At 32.7% G+C, this 15,039-nt stretch overlaps 1 protein-coding gene across 1 annotated transcript in view; it reads right to left on the bottom strand.

The window, feature by feature from the left end:
- Dmd (dystrophin) overlaps nt 1-15,039 on the bottom strand; it is a 2,013,932-nt gene that overhangs the window by 1,393,943 nt on the left and 604,950 nt on the right. Inside the window, exons 14-15 of the mRNA XM_013507710.1 lie at nt 4,954-5,055; nt 4,725-4,832 (exon numbers count right to left, since the gene is read on the bottom strand). Coding sequence (XP_013363164.1) covers nt 4,725-4,832; nt 4,954-5,055 — 210 coding nt within the window. The remainder of the gene's footprint in view (nt 1-4,724; nt 4,833-4,953; nt 5,056-15,039) is intronic.

Genomic DNA, 15,039 nt, shown 5'->3' with positions numbered 1-15,039 from the left:
CCCTTTCAGGCGTTCTCAACTGGAGAGAATATTAGAATCACCTGGAAGCCTTGCTAAACTGCAGATAGCTGTGGCCTACTTCCAGAGTTTCAGAGTTAGTTGGCTTGGATAGGGACCTAAGGATCTGTATTTCTGTGTTTCCAGGTGAAGCTGATGCTGCCAGCCTGAGGGCCATACTCTGAGAAACACACATTATATATGGATGAATTAATGGAGGGCTATCATCAAAACTCCGGTCCGAGGACCCAGCCATGGTGACCCAACATGATGAACAAGAACTTGCTGAGCTCCTCTACCCATTCTAGTCCTGTCATTTGATTTCACAACCACTTTAGTGCACAGTACTCCCAGAGCCCTTCTACAATGTACTTTGGTGGGTCACCATGCTTCCCAGAGTTTTTCTTCCATGGAAAACACCAATAGTACCCAGGATCAGCTTTCTTCCAGTTTTGACCATTTCCATGACAACATATGTATGTAAATCTATGAATCTTACAATTCACCTTATAAAGACTACAGTTTCTTCTATGCTTTATTTTTTATCCTTTACATGAAATTTTAAAAAAATAGTTTTTTATTCAAAAAAGATATATCTGCATGCTTTAGGTATGAATTCCCCCGAAGCAGAGGAAATGAAATACAAAGCTCCCTACCTCACACCTCCAGGGGAAAATAGGAGGCAATCCCATGGGTGATTAGTGACAATATTTCAAAACAAATTATACTGATAGTAAATAAAAGAGTGCTTTACCACACTGTATCTATACCTACATGTGTAATAGGAACTGGTGACAGATGGTACCTGTTTTGGGTCTCAGATTGTGACATATTTTAATGAACATTAAATTCTTATTCACTGCCTGAGTCAGCAGGGGAATTTTACCTCGAATTCTAGACCAGCTGTCAGGTTTTGTTAATTGGCTTAAACAATCAAATGGTAAGACTTAGGCAAAACATATTTTCACTTTGTTCACAACTAAGGTGACATAATGTGAATTTTAATCATACTGGAAAATTATTGAGATCTTGCTAAGAGAGAATTTTCCGAGTCTTGAGGCTAGCAGTCTTTTATTCACAGAAACATTCACATAGTGGCACACAGTTGTTAAAATTACAGTTCTCAATTTTTACAAGAAAACAAATGATATAAGGAATTTTCAAATAGCTCGAAGGACATGGATTGGATATCTTAGTACTCATTTAAACTCTGATACTAATATTATATAATACATACCATATACCAAGTATTTTTTTCTGGACCTCAATTTCCTCTTCTGAAATGATCATAGTAGCTGATCTCAAGGAGCTTTACACATGTAATTGGATGGGACACACTAGGTAATTTACAAGGTCCCCTCTTGCTTTAATATAGTTGGACATGGTCATTCTATTGCTTCCTAAAACCAACATTTTTTAAATTGGTAAATACAATCAAGGATATATGTAGGAACTTTTGCTAGGTATTGAGCCTAGAAAATTATCATAAAAATAACTGAAAAATACTGTGACATATGGTATTTCCCAAGCATGGCTGTAAAAGAAACATGCACCTCATGGTCTACTTTAATTTGACCTTGTTGTTCCTCCCTGAAAAGATGAAGTCTATTTCCTTTCCCCCGAATCTTGGCATGTTTATGACTATTTAACCAACAGTGTATGGCACCAGTGATGTTCTATGAAGTTTGAGGCTGTCTTGATCATAGAAACACTCATACTTTGGTCCTTAGCGTCGCCACGCAAATTCTTGCTAATCTGAGACCACCCCACCGTGAAGAAGAGGCCAAGGGAAACCACTTAAATCATAGTCCCAGCCATCAAGGCATGGAACCAAGGCTACAGACAGTATGAATGAATAAGCAACTGAAAATGATTGTAGGTTTGAGCTCTGTAAAAATTCCAGATGAGGGCCAGGGATATAGTTCAGTCGCACAAGTGCCTGTCTAGCAAGTGCAGGGTTTTGAGTTTGATTCCTGTTATCAAAAAAAAAAAAAAAAAAAAAAAAGAAAGAAAGAAATTCCAGGTGAGGCTAAAGATACTATGAAGCAAATATGAGACAACTCTACTGTGCAAACTATGAATTATTGACCCACAAACTTTAGGAACATAAAACAGGTCATTTAAAGCTAAAATACAAACATATTTGCTAGATAGTAATAGTAAGTAGAATAACCGAGTATTGACTTTTCAAAGTTTTGCCTTTGATGTATTTCTTGGTCTCTATTCCTTGTAAAGATGAGGTATCCTTCTTGATGATTCCTATCCAGTAAGTATCTCTTGAATATTTAATTCATGTGACACCATTCTAAATGCTAAGGACATGATCATGAACAGAGTGGCAAATTGCCTAGATTTACAAAACTTTCATTCTAATGGCATTGCCTATTCTCATTGTAACTATGAAATTATATGGTCCTGTATTTGTTAGCAGGATAGCTTAGTTGTTAGTTACAGTAGCTGATGTCAAGGAGCTTAACACATGTAATTAGATGGGGACACACTAGATAATTTACAATGTCCCCTCTTGTTTTAATATACTTGGACTCTAGTCTTGAGACTAGCAAAGTCTTGTATTCACAGGAACATTCACATAGTGGCACATGGCTGTTAGCAATGATGGTTCTCAATTTTTCCAAGAAAGTAAATGATAGAAGAAATTTTCAAATAGCTTGAAGGAAATGGACCTGAACTCGATATTTTTTTAAAATTTATTTTATTATTCTTTTTCGTACCAGGACCCGAACTCAGGACCTTGCACTTGGCAAGCAGGCACTTGGACTGCTGAGATATATCCCTGGCCCCCTGAAATGGCTATCTTAGTGAAGCAAAGATGAGCCAAGGCTATGGGTTGGTAATCTGTGATCAACAACATACTGACTGAAAAATACGTGTTTTGCTTAATAAAACAGTATTGTCATGGATTTCCTAACTTAACTATGGTTATGTAATGCATATCGTCTTTCTTCTAAATAAAATCTTTCCTGAATATTTCATCTCCTGTTGCATATGACAATGTGTACCACATTCTGCCTTTTAAAAATATTTGTTTTTCTCGTGTTTGTAATACCACTCTCTGTCTTCTAGTACGCTTGAATCATGTTTCTTCCATCACTTTCTCTAAGCTTTATTCCTCACTATATCACTTCATTGTACATATTCCTCCAGTTTCTGTCTCATTTTATTTATCATTTCACTCTACACTTTTTATTGCATCTGCATCAACAAATAAGTGTAACTTCATTTGAGAGAGTCTAGGATGTATACCCAGCTAAGTAATACAATGGGTGTTTTCACCTGGGTGTCTCAAAAACATTTTAGACTCAAATCCATTTCTTAAGTTGTCATTTTCTTCAGCTCTGAAATTCCCCTCTCTATTTTCCTATGGGATCTACTAACCCTCTTCAGGATATAGTAATCCAATTGAGAAGTATGGGTACCATTCCAGACTTATGTCTCTTACCATAATTATATTCATTCCATCTCAATGTTTTTCATATCTTCTCATCTTCAAGTCTAAGGCTACTTATTCACATCTTCTTATTAATCTCCTAACTACCCAAATCTCACAGTCAAAACAGCAGACAATCTAAATATGAATGTTTCAAACTCTTCATGTCTCCCTATCAGCTGTAGAACAAAATTATATTTTGTAGATGTACACTCCTATTTCCAGTTAAATATAAATTACTTTTCTAAAGTCTGGCTTTCATAGTCACATAAGTCAAGAAAGTATTCTTTGCCCACTGTTTTCTTATCAATAAAAAACTAGCTTGTAATAATGAATACATCATAAGCAAATCTAGTTTCAAACCAAAGTTCAATAAGTGTTTGCAACTATAGAGCAAAAAAAGTCAAAAACCAGAAAAATATGAAGCAAATGAATGCTTGGCAAAATGGTATCTACTTAAAATAACTTGGGAAGGATAAATTTAGTTTTCAAGAAATCATTTAAATATCAAAAAATGTAACATGTAATATCAAGACAAATACAAAGATTGAGATAGAATTCTGAAATATTGCTAGACATACGCTTGTATTACAAGAGCTAATGTCGTTAGCATTTAATAGAATAGATGCATGAAAATCTTAAGGAAATCCTAATTTGGGAATATTCCATTTAAAAGATTAAGATCCTAATATTATACTGGCCTCTCTATTACTGGAAGAAAGCACAATTCACTGAGTAAGGGAAGCTTTCAGGCTTTTTATTTTCTAATTTTGTAAGGTCCAACTGAAATCAAACGTCTCAATGAAGCTTCCCCTGGAGTCCTTTTACTGCCAAAGAAATCTCATTTCACAAAACAAGTGAGGTACCTTATAATCAATTCCCTTTGGTTTTTTGTTTGTTTGTTTGTTTGTTTGCCAAACCAAGGTCAAAGCTCATATATGTGAGGATAATTTCTCCTACTTTTCATATATTATTCTGAGATCAAACTTTACTCTCTTAGTTCAGAACTATTCCATTTAGAACTCCATGAAAGATGCACAAATACTTCCAAATGTTAATATTTCAACTGAATATTTTAAGTGTTCAGTATCATTTGTGAAAACTTTGAAAATAAACCTATAGCTTCTGCCATTTTAATTTTAGAAAATAACAATATACTGTCTTTGAATAATTTATCATCTGTGCAAAAACAAAACATTTGCTTTAAGAACTAAGAGTAGAAAATACCAAGTAATTGTAATAGTTATAAAAAGATTTTTAAACATTAAAATATACATACAGCCATTTTTTGAAGACTCGAAAGCATTTCATTTTGATCCTTAAAGCCAGTTGTGTGAATCTTGTTCATTGCATCTTCTTTTTCTGAAAGCCATGTACTAAAAAGGCACTGAAAGAAATCAAATGATTCAAAGAAGAAAAGTATTTAAAATAGACATTTTTAATTTGTTTTCAAATTTAATGCCCCTGCATGTATTTTGCTGCCACAGTTTCCCCTCCTTTGCATTCACCTGTTCTTCAGTAAAACGCTGCCATTTCAGGAGAATGTCCTGCAAAAGAACCCAGCGATCTTCTGTCCACTTACAGATGTTTGCCCATCGATCTCCCAAGACCTGGGGAAGAAAGAATCAACCACATTAAAAAGAAAATTTAAACTGAGCTTCATTAAAAATGACAGGAATCATTTGACAAAGTATCTACGAGTCTCCTATGCATATGAAGAAATATGAAGAACCATTTCCTCTTCCTGCTTATAATTAGGTAAGCAATATACTTTTCATTTTTCTTCTGATTATTTCACTCAGCTTTTACATTTCATTAAAAAGCAGATTTTTTTTTTTTTGGTACTGGAAATCGAACTCAGGACATTGTGCTTGCCAAGCAGGCGCGTTGCTTCTGAGCTACATCGCTGGCCCTAAAAACCAGATATTTACATGTAATCTGACGTGGCAGTCATGTCATAATTTGAATATCTCTTCAACAAATGTAAAATAGCAGAGACATAACTATAGAATAGGACATTTATTCACAATGTATAAATATACCAATATATTACATTATACTTGATAACGCTGTACAAATACTATTTGTCAGTGTAAAAAGTCTAGATTTCCTAAATAGAATTTGTAAAATATGTATATTTCTTAAATATGAAAGTGTACTCCCAAAGAACTAAAGTCTATTAATAGAAAACCTAAAATAATTCTTATGTTAATCAACTTTGTGCAATTAGAATTGCCTAATGTTTAAACTGTAGAAGATAATTTTAGTTGTTTAATTTTATCTATATATTTTTAAAATTATTTGATTGTCATGACAAACTTATATATATTATTTTTACAAAAACGTTGAAATTCTGTCCCTAGACTACTGTAGTGAGACAATTATATCTCCTCAGTAATAGCTGCCATATCTTTAGCATGTTACTCATGCCTAAGAATATATATTATTTTAATACATGACATGAGTCCAATACAAATGATTTTTGAATGGACAATGTAAATTTGGTGATTGTAATGCAAAGGAAATGATTTACAGGAAAAAGATGTTTATTTCAACTCCACTATCATGTACCTCAGAGCATAAAATTTACACTTTTATGACTTCTCATAAATAAGAGTTATTATTCGTAGTTATTAGATCTTCATAGCTAGAAGCATCTCAGAATATGATAATGTTTTATTTTGTGTAAAATCAGAGCTAGAAAAAATGGTTTTAACTCATATATTTGAAAAATGTACTCAGTTTCTAAGACAAGGTTCATTTTAATTTCTACTTTTCTTGATGCTACATTCCTGATCAATTTTCCTAGAAGATATTAATATATGATTCAAACAATGCAAATGTAATTAGTGTCATGAAAAATGCACCTGTTATTAAGTGGCTTGGTGATCCACATGTTTGTTTTTAAACATTGCTTAATCTACCTTCACTTCATAAAGGAAATCCCATGCATGTGAAAATAGTAGGCAGTTCAGTCACAAGTGAATTTTGTGATTTTTCATCAGAAATGCCAATAAAATCTAATTGCCTTCAGTATAATGCAACTTATTTTCTTATTTTTCATAGTTTCATTCTCTGCTCAATTCTTTTTGAATAATGTTAGTTTACAACAAATGCCATCATACTGATTTAGTGAGGCAAGGCAGCCACAGGAAGTATGCCAATTTAAATCAATGAATTCAACTATTTTAACCACTTAATTATAGCAAAAAAGTATATAGGATTTTTTTTTCCCCAAAAACACACTTCAGTTTCTTTCAGTGAAACCTAGTGATCATTTCTGCATGTCAGGTAAGATGGCATGCAAGACACTGGTTCATAGCAACAGAGAAAAATGGTATCTCTTAGCTATAAATGACACTGTCTGATTAGATGATATAGTCAAATAGGTCAAAATATGGGAGATTTATCATAGCTCATCAACTTCAGTGGTGATAGGAGTCAAAGTGGGAAAGATCAAACTCAAAGTATAGTGTAATTTTTATAAATGGAAGGAACAGAATATAAACTTCTAAATTGATAGACAATCATTTCTACAGTGTTACAAGATAGACAGGTAAATTGAAGCAATGTTTTTGGCTTCTAATCTCATAGATGAAAGCTATTCATTTGTTGATTTCAGTGGGACATCCTATAATACAAATACAAATAAAGACTCTAAAGTTCCATACTGCATACAGTTGTTAAATTTCTGAAAATTCACAAATATGTTTTCATGGCCTCTTTTATATTATAGATTTTACTATATGTGTGAATTCTAAAGCATTCATAATTCAATATCTTTTTAGGTACATGGCCAACCTACTTAAGATAGCTATTTTAAGAATGTCACTAAAAATGTCCTTTTTGATAAAAAATGGATATAATCTTGTTAACACATTGAATCAAGCTTATGCCTCAGCCAAGGTTTGGATGCTAAGTTGATGACAGCCTCCACCTCCTTCATTCCAGAGTCATGAATTTATTTCAACAATAAATATCTATTGAAATCTATTTTATACAATGGAGTATTACTCAGCTATCAAGATAAACTCAAGGTTTTTATAGGTAAATGGATGCAACTAGAGACCATACTCATAAGTGAAATAAATCAGACCCGCATATGAAAACATCACATTATCTCCACAGCGTAAGAAACTGAATGAGTAAATAAGCTCTAAAAGGTACAATAGATATTGTAAAAGGGAAAGAAACTGCTCAAAAAGGAAAGAATAACTGGGGTGAGGGTAAGGAGAAAAGAAGAAAGTAATACATAAACCCAGATAGCTAAGATAATTGTACTACTAATTTCTACTAATTTATTGAAAGGAACAGTTAGTGTTTATACTGTTTGATCAATCTTACATGCTTATATCTTGTAATCTGAGCAACTATTTTGAAGATAACGATATGAAGTATAATAACCATTGTTAATTTCCTCTCAACTTGTTTTGAAATTCTGTATTGCTTTTATTTTTTATTATTTTCTTTAAAATAAAAAATTAATAAAATCTAATACATGGTATTTATAAACATAACACAAATGCTATGACTTAAACTATGTGCTCCAAAATTCATGGTGAAGCACTATACCCCACTGACTACCTCAAAGTGTGACTGGAATTTGGAAGTAATTCCCTCTTTGAAGGTCCTAAGACAAAATGAGGCCATTGGAGAGGGCTTGAATCCAGTTTGACTGGTATCATTCTAAGAGAAAGTTGCAACACAAAGAGAAACCAGGAATGTTCATATGGAGGAGACACCATGTGAGGACACAGCAAGCCAAAGAGAGAAGACACAGAAGAAATTTACCCTGGCAATAAGCAGTTTTGATCTTAGACTTCTAGCATTCAGAAGAGTGAAAACAAATTTATTCTATATAAGCCACGCAGTCTGTGGCATTTTGTTAGGGTAGCCCTAAAAGTCTAAAATAATTATTTAAGAGAGAATGATTGTTTTTGAAGCTTATAGGTTATAGGTAAATTACTAAGTATTTCTTAAAAGAAAATCGACATTAAAGAATTGCATCAAATATTAAACAAGATTATGGACTGAAAAGTGTTTTTGTTGTTTTGTTTTGAGGTGCTACATATTGGCACTAAGCTATATTCCTGCTCCTTATTTTTATTTTTTATTTTGACATTGAGTCTCACTAAGCTGCCCAGGCTGGACTAGAACTTTTGATCCTCCTGATTCTGCCTCTCAGAATCCTAGGATTACAGCCCTACACCACAGGAAAATGCTTTTAATTTGAAACAAGTTATGTAAGTATTAATGGTCATTTACATTTTGCTGGAAGATGTTTTATATCAAATCTTTCAATAACTACCAATGGTCATGCATTTTGTTGTTTGGTCCTAGAAACATACTTATTAAATCTTTAAAAATAGAAGTTTTATTCTCTAGTAGATTATTGAAAGATTTATCTTTTAGTAATAAGTGCCACTGTTTGAATCTATCTTATTCTCAGTATACTCTCAATGAATGAAATCTAAGCCACTTCTGTTGCAATGTGGGCATAGTGCTTTTTACTTATTTTAGTAAAATTAGATAAATAAGTTAGAATTTGCTTTCTTGTATGATGTTCACATCTGTCCATGGATGCACTGCCACATACACAAGTATAAACAGATGTGCATATATTACTGGAATTTAAGGCTTTATTTGTTGATTGATTAAAATTATTGGCCTTCATTTGAAGTATAGAAGTTGGGAGTTCAGCAACTGGAAGATTACTATTCAGCTTTACAATCCCTCAATATCTGAATGGATATAAACCAACTATTACAAAAGCATAAGGAATCTGATCCAATGTACCTAAGAGGAAGCTAGATAATTTTTTATTAGTACATGTTTATAGTACTGCACTATGATTAGAAACCTTTTCTCTGGAGGAAAAACCATGTATTTACAATGCTTCTCTGTGTTCCCATAGAAGAATACCTTGAGATTTTAGAAATAATACACATTTTTTAGAGCTAAGTAAATACATACATAAATCCAAAAGCCATGAATTATAACATCTCATGAAGTAACAAAAGAAATTAATTTTTATTGATATTCTCATTTAGTGTCAGCAGTAAGAAAAACTAAAGGTCAATTCACTTACTCTATCTAACACATTTTCATGGACTAAATCACAACTCCATTATCATCCATGCCCAGATCCCCAATAGGGAGGATTTTTCCCTCCCATTTAATTCACATCTCACATTGTTATTCATGCCAAGGACATTTCTCATCAGAATTCCTTTGGTTTGTTCAGTTGGTTTTTCAAAGGAAAACTGTAAAATGTCTACCATAAGAACATTTGGATAAAGGTAACTAAGAACAATTTGACAAGCCTTGGAGGTAAAACTTAAACACAATGATCCTGGAATTTATGGAAGTAGATGGCAGAATGTTAGAGCTAAATCTTGCCTATCACTGTTGGCAGTAAGAGATAAAGGGATCGCAGGCATATGCCCACTAAATGAGAAATAATTATGTGCCATGGACCACACAATGTGGCGGCCAGTGAGCTTTATATAAAGAGAGGTAGCAAGCAGCCTGTCTCATTTTACCATAACTTAGGACCCTATAATATGCTCCCTAGCTAAATGAGTTTTATGTGTAATAGGCCTTCTGAAAAATTGCTTATTTCTTTAGTTTCTGCCTTACTTGATAAATACCAACGCAGTTAAAAAGTATAAGCAACTTCATCTCACCGGTGGTGAAATAGAAATCACATCAATAAATTTATTGAAAGAAACAAAATAAAACCCAATAAGAGACAAACAGTGTAGCAGCATCCTACTAATATTTAGCCAATTCTTTCATTTTGTTCTCAGTGTAACTCGTTTCTATAAACTGTTAACTGAAGCAGCATACTATAATGTGGCATACCTTGAATTTTCACTGGCATATGTACAAGGCTAGAAAACTTTATTTCAATGTATTAAAAAATTAATTGGAGGTTTCTCAGAAAATATTCTTACTTCTGTTTAAATGATCCCATGCTATCTCTTGACTGAACTCAAGGAAACAATGATTGCTGCATACAAAGATGCAGTTTACAGATGAGGAAGCCGTCACTCGGATTGGTGAAGTAACTTGACTAAGCCCATGGAGGCCACAGTGTTGAGCATTTAGGATTTAACCTCAGATCCATCTGCTTAGGAACTTACACTCTTTCATGATGTCATTTGCTCTATAGAGAACCCTATATAAAAGTGGCACTTCTAATTTGTGCTACATAATCTACAGAAAGTATGGAGACTGATCAGTTTTGAGTTTTTCAGATTTTCTTCTTTCATACATTTTCATGTTTTACTTTAGCAGAAGTTTGAATAGATTTAACTAAACATTTTATCTAACCAACTTGACAAGGATTTGAAGCCTAATATTATAATTTGATCTAAAAGCATATTTGATATTAGAGTTTCATATTAGTTTAATCATAAGAAAAATATCACAAAATATTTGCGCATCCAGATAAAGGATGTGTGCTCTTTGCCAGGATTTATTTTGAAAAGGTAAATATGACTGTCTGCTTAATGAAATTCTGCCCTGGTGATTGTATTGAAAATGTAGTGAGATTTTAACTTGAATTACCATGTACTTCTTTGTGCTATTTCAGTCAGCCCCATATATATTTTATTTTTGTGAGTTTATAAGGTGCTAATGAATAAATCCTGAATGGCTCTTTTGTTGTCACCATTGCTGTTATTATTTGTAGACTATTATTTAATGTTCTTTGGCAGTTTAGTAAACTCTGTAGCCTCAGGTTCCCACTGGTCAATTCAACTGGGATTTCAGAAAATAAAAAGCTGGAGTCCTAGGAAGCATTCCAGCATGACAGAGTTCTTTCCAGCATTTATCAGCTCCCCAGTCACTCATCAGTAGTCTGAGTTCCATTGTTCCTTATTGGTTCATGCCTCACAGACTCTGAACTCCTTGAGGTTAATGTCTTGTGGATTAATATGTGGATTTCACATGCACATGGGTCCAATCAGAATACTACTACTACAATGATAAAAATGGAGCTTTTCTCCTAATTATTACTTTAAGACCATTTCTCATTTTTTTTTCTCAATAAATAACTAGCTACCCATCACTTAATGGTGAATTGGAAGACCCACATGTGAAGTTCAGATCTCTCAACCTTAGATGGTAGATTTGAAAACTTACCATGGCATTAACAACACAGAGGAATCTTTGCATATGTTAACCTTCTTACACATCGCCGGTACTAAAGCACAGGTGACCAAAAATCTTTCCCCAGCACCACTTGGTAAAATGTTGGCAAATTATTAGATTGGTACATTTTTGTTTCTCCTTACTAAAGTAGAGATAATAGTACATGCTATGGTACCTTCTAGTCAAGTCACTGCTAGGATCACATGTGATAGTGCCCTGAATCTCTAATCCATTATTTTTACCATTTTTTTTTTTTTATTTTAAGGAGGGAAAAAAATAACAACAACATAAACAAAAACAAAACAAAGCAAAAACAATAAAAATGATACAGGGTTTCAAAACAAAGTGATAGGAATTAACATTGGTTGTTATATTACATATTGTTACCTTCAATGAAGTTGCTCAGATTACCAGATGTAAGAATGCAAGACATCTTCTAATCCATTATTGACTTGACCTTTTTTTTTTTTTTTCTTTTTCTTTTTTTGGATCCGAGAATTGAACTCAGGATCTCTCACTTGCCACACAGGCGCCATGCCTCTGAGCTATATCCCTGGCTCTCTTATCCATAAATGAGATGTAAAGATTTAGAGGTCATTCGATAGAAAATCAGTTTTCTTCCCACATATGAAAATGATAAAGCCTTATAGAATACAGAATACAATGAAACATTTCTGCCAAATGAAAATTGCAAAATTTTCACATTTTGTCTATACTCTCTAAGGCTCACATCTTAGACAAGTCAAAAATCATTCATTTTTACATTTTTAAACGAGGAAAGTGCTTCAATATGTATCTCATTTAAAAGTAAGTGCATGGAAACAGATATCCATCTATTCTTCATTGTAACTCTTGGGACTGGAAATTTCCTTGTATAAGAAATCACAAATTGCAATGTTTATATATGAAATACACTATAAAATCTAAGCATAAGAGAATGTACAATGATAGAGAACATAGGTAAATGGTGAGCCTGTGCTAAAGGGTACAGAGTTAGTTGATTTCTACTGAATTTAATATGTGAGAAAAGAGGATAAGGATCATCAGATCTGCATTTACCAGAGCATTTAGAAAATCCTTGTTTTATATGTCATTTCCTCAAATAGATACAAATAAATTATTAAGTACTATGTAGAACAATTAGAACAATTCATTGATGTATTCTTAATTTTCAGTGTAGTAGACCAATTTTCAGAAAGATATAAACTACTCAGACTGACAAACAAATGGAATATCTGGAAAAGAAAAAAAATTTAAAAGATGCAAATCAAAAATGGAAATTCTTATGCCTATTAGTATATAAAATATTTAATTTGAGGCTTTGCTATTTGTATATTCAAAGTACAAGGAAAATTCCCAACCCTACATAATCTTGTACTTAAACGTAACAATCATATTACAAGAAGGGCAAAAAACTCTGCTGCTTTCATAGAGAAAAATGGGAAGCCAGACATGGTGGCGCACACCTGTAATCTCAGCACTCTGGAGGCTGAGGCAGGAGGATTGCAGTGAATTTGAGGCCAATCTGGTCTATTTAGTGAGCTCAAGATAGGCCTGAACTGCATAGTAAAAGTCTGCCTAAAAAAAAAAGAAAGTAAAAATGGGAAAAATACAAGTCAAACGTTAACATTAAAAAATGAAATCTAGCAACATATAAAAATAGTTAAACATCTCATCCAGATTTAGTTTATTGAATCTAGGCTATCTTAACATTAAAAAGTTAAGATATATGATTTGTTGTATTAACAAAATAAGAGAAAAATATAACCATCAAGTGATTCAGTAAAACACACTTGATAAAATTCATCATCCAGTAGTAATAAAATTTATGAAAAAAGGGCATCTACTACAAAGCTATAGGAAATATTATGAGATTGATTAAAGCCTTTCCTATGAGACCTAAAATGAGAAACATATCCATAATAATCTCATTCAACTACAGCATTTACACTGTATAATAAGGCAAAGAAAATTAACAACATGAATAATGATTGTAAAGGGAGAAATAAAATCGCCATTACTCACAAAAAACTTGTATTGTACATCTGAATGATGCTGTAGATAAACTTTTCAAATTAATACAATAAAACAAGCATAGTTACTGCATACAAGGCCAAGAAACAAAAATCAGCTTTATTCTCCATATCAGAATAAAGAAATAGAAAATGAAATTTTAAAAAAGATAACAGGAAAAATATGAAAAATCCTAGAAAATTATCTGAAAAAGACCCTCTATCTTGAAAACTATAAAACAACATTGAAAGTAAAGCCTTAAATATATGGTAACTATCCATATTCATAGAGTTAGAAATTTGAGAAAATAAAAATGTTAATTCTCTACAAATTAGTCCACATAGAGTAAATAACATTTAAAAAGAATACTAAAATCTTTGGTGGAGGTTAACAAGCTAATTTGAAAATCTATGTAGAATTTATAATGGCCAAAAGAAGCCAAAATAAACTTTGAAAAGGAAACTCACCAAATACAAATGGATTTTATTGACTGACAAGAAGGGGACAGAATTACTGTACGTGCTCTTCTCAGTTTCAGTAATTTTACATACAGTTGTTATTTTTCTGACTATAGGCTAAACACCTACATGCTGAAGTCACTTAGAGATCTTGCAATTGTATATTAACTCAATACTTTCATGAGATAAGAATCTATAATTCAATATCTTTCTCAGGGCCCTAGAAGCTATCTATCTGAAATTTAATTGAGAAGATAGCATACCTATGTATCAGTCTCTGTGGCAGGGTAAAAGTTTCACTTCAGTAAGCAAGCACAGATGGCCTAATCACATTGATCATCCAACTATCCCCACTCAGTGCTTTTATCCACCCGGTCACCCTAGTGCTTAAAATCTCTCCTGTCTTTTGTTCAGTGGTATTGAGTTCAGTCTCTTTCAAATGCAATTCTTTTAATCCATGTTGCAACAGTCGTGCATAAAATCTTCTTTGCCTCTTTAACTGGCTGCTGTGTTCTTTCTTTTATAATACCATCAGATATCAAAATGTATCATAGAGCAATAGTAACTGAAACAGTGTGGTACTGGCCTACACATAGATTAGTGGAGAAACTAACTTGATTAGAGTGCAAAATCTGATCCATGCATGTATAAGAATGTGAATATTATGTGGACCTCAAAGACAGTGCTAGAGTACATTGAGAAATAATGTACTCTTTGTAATAAATAGTGGTTTCAGTTGGATCTATATAGAAAATATAGACACTTATCTCTGACTCACATGAATAAAAACATATAGATCATAATACAAAAAGTAAAGCAAATATGATTCTATATGGCAACCTAGAAGAATAGCTTAAGGAATTTAGAGAATTTTATTTTTAAACTCAGGACAAAAAATACATTTGTCCAAAATAGAAAATACTGAAATACAGTGTGTGTGTGTGTGTGTGTATATATATATATATA

This window comes from Chinchilla lanigera, unplaced genomic scaffold (genome assembly GCF_000276665.1).
Source record: "Chinchilla lanigera isolate Chin_1 unplaced genomic scaffold, ChiLan1.0 scaffold00134, whole genome shotgun sequence".
NCBI lineage: Eukaryota > Metazoa > Chordata > Mammalia > Rodentia > Chinchillidae > Chinchilla > Chinchilla lanigera.
This window is presented reverse-complemented; position numbering and strand designations above follow the sequence as displayed.